This window comes from Cydia splendana, chromosome 7, assembly GCF_910591565.1.
Source record: "Cydia splendana chromosome 7, ilCydSple1.2, whole genome shotgun sequence".
NCBI classification, from domain to species: domain Eukaryota; kingdom Metazoa; phylum Arthropoda; class Insecta; order Lepidoptera; family Tortricidae; genus Cydia; species Cydia splendana.
The window spans coordinates 20,377,838-20,382,598 of record NC_085966.1 but is presented as its reverse complement, the minus strand read 5'-3'; the positions used below and the strand labels follow the sequence as shown (position 1 = coordinate 20,382,598).

The 4,761-nt window shown below is 41.2% G+C and overlaps 2 protein-coding genes across 2 annotated transcripts; both read left to right on the top strand.

Moving 5' to 3' along the window:
• The first annotated feature begins 2,924 nt into the window (after positions 1-2,924).
• On the top strand, positions 2,925-3,842 carry LOC134792344 (uncharacterized). Its single transcript, XM_063763614.1, has one exon. The coding sequence runs from the start codon at positions 2,925-2,927 to the stop codon at positions 3,840-3,842; it is 918 nt and encodes a 305-aa protein (XP_063619684.1).
• A 3-nt stretch (positions 3,843-3,845) lies between these two features.
• On the top strand, positions 3,846-4,761 carry LOC134792343 (uncharacterized). Its single transcript, XM_063763613.1, has 3 exons — positions 3,846-3,885; positions 4,021-4,163; positions 4,243-4,761. Exons 1-3 carry the CDS (start codon positions 3,846-3,848, stop codon positions 4,759-4,761), a joined length of 702 nt encoding a protein of 233 aa, XP_063619683.1.

Below are 4,761 nucleotides of genomic sequence, written 5' to 3'. Positions count from 1 at the left end.
TCGAAAAAATTGACGGAATAAACTTGTAACAAATTAAATTAACTTTCATTTTGTATAAGTGGCCATGTCGCTGAGATGCATAGTTTCCGAGATATAATCGAAAAACGGGAAAATGGGACCTTCAAAGCCCCCTCTCTCCCCCCCCGCTCAAGGGCTACGGCCGGGGACTTTTGATATGTTCACCTCCTAACTTGTCAAACCGAGTTACGGAGTCAAAAATTGTGTTCCGAGCATTTCCCTCTACAACTTTTGGAGCATTCGTTGCCTGAGCTAAGTAGCTTATTGAATTTCTTTAAAAACTTTTCTGTTAAAGGTTGACGGGTGTTGGGTGTTTATATGGTTTCGGTCGATTATTATCATTTGCATTGCCCATGATGACTTACTAGAATTACGAGCACACGAGACACTAATAGTAGTTTGACAAACCTTGGTTTTCAAGAGGTATTTTATATTGACATTTGCTGTCACAAATTTGCTGTCAGATTTAGTCGCAAACCGCACGCAAAGTGCACACAAATGTGTCGACACCTTGTTACGGAAAAGTGTAGACACGGCGACGACACTTTGTTTCGAAACAATTCTAGACACATTGTGTGGACTCTGTTACGACACATCTGACATTTAGTTACCACTTTGTGATTCTGCGACTGGAATGGTTATATGGGAGGCCTTCTGGGAAGAGTTTGACGAGATTGTGCTCAATGTGCCAGTGGAAGAGCCTATTCATATAGGAGGAGATTTAAATGGGCATGTGGGAGCCAGAAGTGATGCACATCGGGACGCACATGGCGGCAGTGGCGTAGCTAGGGGGGGGCGGCGGGGGCGGCCCGCCCCGGGTGTCACCCATTTGGGGGGTGACACCCGACCGTGAACATCAGTAGTGCCATCTATAAAAATTCGTAAAACTGTGGCAGATTGCATAACCGCCATTAAGGAAATAATATACAACCATGAGGAACCCGAGAGATTTTGACAGAATATTCCTGATCATATTTAAAGACTAAAATGTCCTATAAACTGTTTTGGAATTCGCCTAGTTTCATAGTCCAGTACCACCAGCATAGCAATGTACAAATTGCAGAACATTCCCAAAAAGCGGAAACATTCTCGAGAATGTTCTCAGAACATTCCTGCAACATGGAAATTATTGTTCCGCCATCTTGGATTTTTTCCAAAAAATTTTTTTTGTCATAGGAATCTAGAGGCCTCTATCTCCCGCCATGCTAAATCTCAGCGCGCTCGGACCAACTTGAAAAAATTAAAAAAAAAAGTCGGCCATTTTGTTTTTTTTTAATGCAGTTTGTTTTGTCTCGGGGCTCTCTATGACATTTGGTCGAGCATAGGTGGGGACCTATCACGCACCGTTTAAAAGTTGCCATACAAAATAAAAGTGGCCAGTTTTCCCGCAATTGTAGCATTTATTAAAAAAAAATTTTTTTCATAGGTATTTAGGGGACCCCGAGATTCCGTGACCAAAATATCAGCGCGCCAGGACAAACTTGAAAAAATTAAAAAAAAGTCGGCCATATTGAAAAAAACATGGCGGCGTCAAAAACTGACAGGATCCCTCTATGACATTTGGTCGAGCACCCCCCACCTAGGTCTGACCGTTTGGCCGGGCCGTCATACATTTTTCTGACCGGAAGCGGTAGACCAAAAGTCGGAATTTTCTGGGAGTAAGGATACTACACCTAAACTATCGTGAATATTCATGGTATAAACTACGATAAATAAATAAATTCTCGTTCTCGAGAACATTCTCAGAAGTTACCAAGAAATACTCATGTGGAAAGTTTCGCAAGTTTGGAAAGTTTTTTTTTAATTATGTGATTATTTCTGTAATTGACAAAAAAAAAGTTAAAATTATTTTTGGGTGACAGTTTTACAAATTATAGCATTTACATTTTATGTACAAAAAATCGAAAAACGAGAAATTCTCATGTGGAAAGTTTCTCAACTTTGGAAAGTTTTTTTTTTAATTATGTGATTATTTCTGTAATTGACAAAAAAAAGTTAAAATTATTTTTGGGTGACAGTTTTACAAATTTACATACATTTACATTTTATGTACAAAAAATCTAAAAACAATTTTATTTTGGCGAAATTGACGTAAACTCTTTTAGTATATTTTCCTTATTTTGGCCTCAGAAATGCATGGTTAAAATCTCTCTGGGTTCCTGGTATGTAACAATAATATGTTGGCGCCTCGTAGGTTTTTTTATTCAGAAAGGTTTTTTTTTTATTATGTGATTATTTCTGTAATTGAGAAGCTACCTATGTCACTGTTTCTAATTGGGTGACTCTGGACTATTTGAAATTCATTGTGAAATGGGATTTTACAGAATCTCTTTCAAATCGCGCACTTGGCAAAAAAAGTTTTTTTTTTACGTAAATTATTTGTATATCTTTCACGGGACAATGATGACTCGGACCTTTGGGAGGCGTGCGCGGAGCCCAAGCCAACATGTAGATGCCCTTATGACACTTATGAAATGTGGGTTACACCGAGCGGATGCTGTCCTTGCCCGTGTTATAGAACGCGCGCAGAGGCAACACCCGCCAGGGTGTGGACTATTGAGAGTTCATGGAATCTAAAATGAAAGCGATGGAGTAAATTGTGAGCTATGGAATATTAAACGTAATTTTATAATTGTAAAATATTAAACATATTTTACAATTTTGATTGAATTTTGGGGTGACACCCACAATTTCCGCCCCGGGTGCCACCCATGCTAGCTACGCCACTGCATGGCGGGTACGGGTACGGAAAACAGAACCAAGAAGGAATAGATATTCTGAATTTTGCTACTAAATTTAACTATAAAATCATTAACACATGTTTTAAGAAAAAGGAGGAACATCTTATTACTTATAAGAGCGAAAGGGCAGCAACACAAATTGATTACATGATTTCCCCAAAATCGATGCTAAAATGGTACCGGGATTGCAAAGTCATTCCAGGGGAAGCTCTAACAGCGCAGCACAGACTATTAGTAGCAGTCATGCAACTTCCGAAACCGGTTAGGACCCACGTAGACAAAACCGAGCGAATAAAATGGAAGATCATACACAGTGCCAAGGGTAACCATTTCATCGACCGCATAAAAACCTATTTAAACCAAGATATTGATGACAAAGAAAAGCCGGCGCACGAAAAGTGGACAGATTTCGAAACGTATTGCCAGGAAAACGCAAGAAAGATACTGGGCGTATCTAAAGGCCGCCTTGCTATGGCAAAAGACACTACATGGTGGAATAGCAATATCAAAGAATTAATCAATGCTAAGCGCGACGCGTTTAAACTATGCCAAAAAGCTGGACTAGAGGAGGACCGAGAGGGTTACAAAACGTTGAAAACCATAACAAAAGCTGCAGTCGCGCAAACAAGAGCAATGTCTAACCAAAAGTTCTATGAGAAATTGGAAAGCGCCCCGGATGAAACTACCATATTCAAAATTGCTAAACAACGTCACAAATCACTGGATATCAAGTGCTATCTTTGTCACATATACAAAAATAAAGGCGACGTCGCTAATTGTAACAACTACAGGGGTATAAAGTTAACATCGCACACCCTAAAGCTGTGGGAACGAGTAATTGGAGCACGGATAACAGCGATTGCTAAAACCACAGAAAACCAGTTCGGCTTTACTGCAGGAAGATCTACCATAGAGGCTATACAGACTTTAAGAATACTTATGGACAAATATAAAATAAATAAGGAAAATCTGTATATGGTCTTCATAGACCTCGAAAAGGCATTCGATAGGGTACCGAGAAAGCTGGTATGGCAGTCGCTCCGATCGCAGAAAGTGCCTGAAGTTTACATTGACTTGATCTGAAACATGTATCAGGATGTCACCACCCAGATCCGTAGCACCGCTGGTATAACCCACCCGTTTAAAGTCTAAGTAGGAGTTCATCAGGGATCAGCTCTGAGCCCATTATTATTTAACCTGTGTATGGATTACATCACAAGAAACATCCAAAAAGAGATCCCATGGAGTTTATTATATGCAGACGACATAGTGCTGGTGGAGAACAACGCATCAGAGCTCCAAAAAGTTTTAGACGGATGGGTAGCTGAAATCGAAAAACACGGTCTACGAGTGAGCCGCACCAAAACGGAGCTTATGGAATGCGACTTCGGAGGAACTGAGGAGGTTGGCTGCAATCTTGTAGTGGACGGCAATAAAATCCCAAAGGTTTCGCGTTTTAAATACCTCGGCTCTATGCTAACAGATGACTCAAAAATCGATCGAGATGTGGACCATCGAGTTAATACGTCTTAAATGGAGAACGCTGTCCGGCGTTCTGTGTGATAGAAAAGTGCCAATAAAAACTAAGGGAAAAGTATATAAGGCGGCCGTCAGACCTACCATGACATACGGTTCCGAATGCTGGGCAACTTTGAAGAAGCACGAACAAAAGCTACACACAGCAGAGATGAAAATGCTCCGTTGGGCAGGAGGCGTGACGCGCTTGGATAAAGTACGAAACGAATATGTAAGAGGTTCCTTCAAAGTTGCACCAATAGCCGAGAAACTAAGATGGTACGGGCACGTCATGAGGCGAGACGATAGCTACTCCGTAAAAACAGTGCTGAACATTAGCACGCAGCGATCAAGAGGCAGAGGCAGACCGCCCGCCACTTCGTGGTACACTGTCGAAAGGGACCTAAAAACTCAGAATATCCCATTGTTGACAACCCAGGACAGACCGGCCTGGCGCAAACGCACAAGAAGGCCCGACCCCAAATGA

Excerpts from the sequence above, each read along its gene's own strand:
- LOC134792344 (XM_063763614.1), top strand. The coding sequence starts at position 2,925 with ATGCTAAAATGGTACCGGGATTGCAAAGTCATTCCAGGGGAAGCTCTA.
- LOC134792343 (XM_063763613.1), top strand. The coding sequence starts at position 3,846 with ATGTATCAGGATGTCACCACCCAGATCCGTAGCACCGCTG. Across the intron at positions 3,886-4,020 it reads CCAGATCCGTAGCACCGCTG|ACGACATAGTGCTGGTGGAG; the intron begins GTATAACCCACC and ends TATTATATGCAG. Across the intron at positions 4,164-4,242 it reads ACTTCGGAGGAACTGAGGAG|ATGACTCAAAAATCGATCGA; the intron begins GTTGGCTGCAAT and ends CTATGCTAACAG.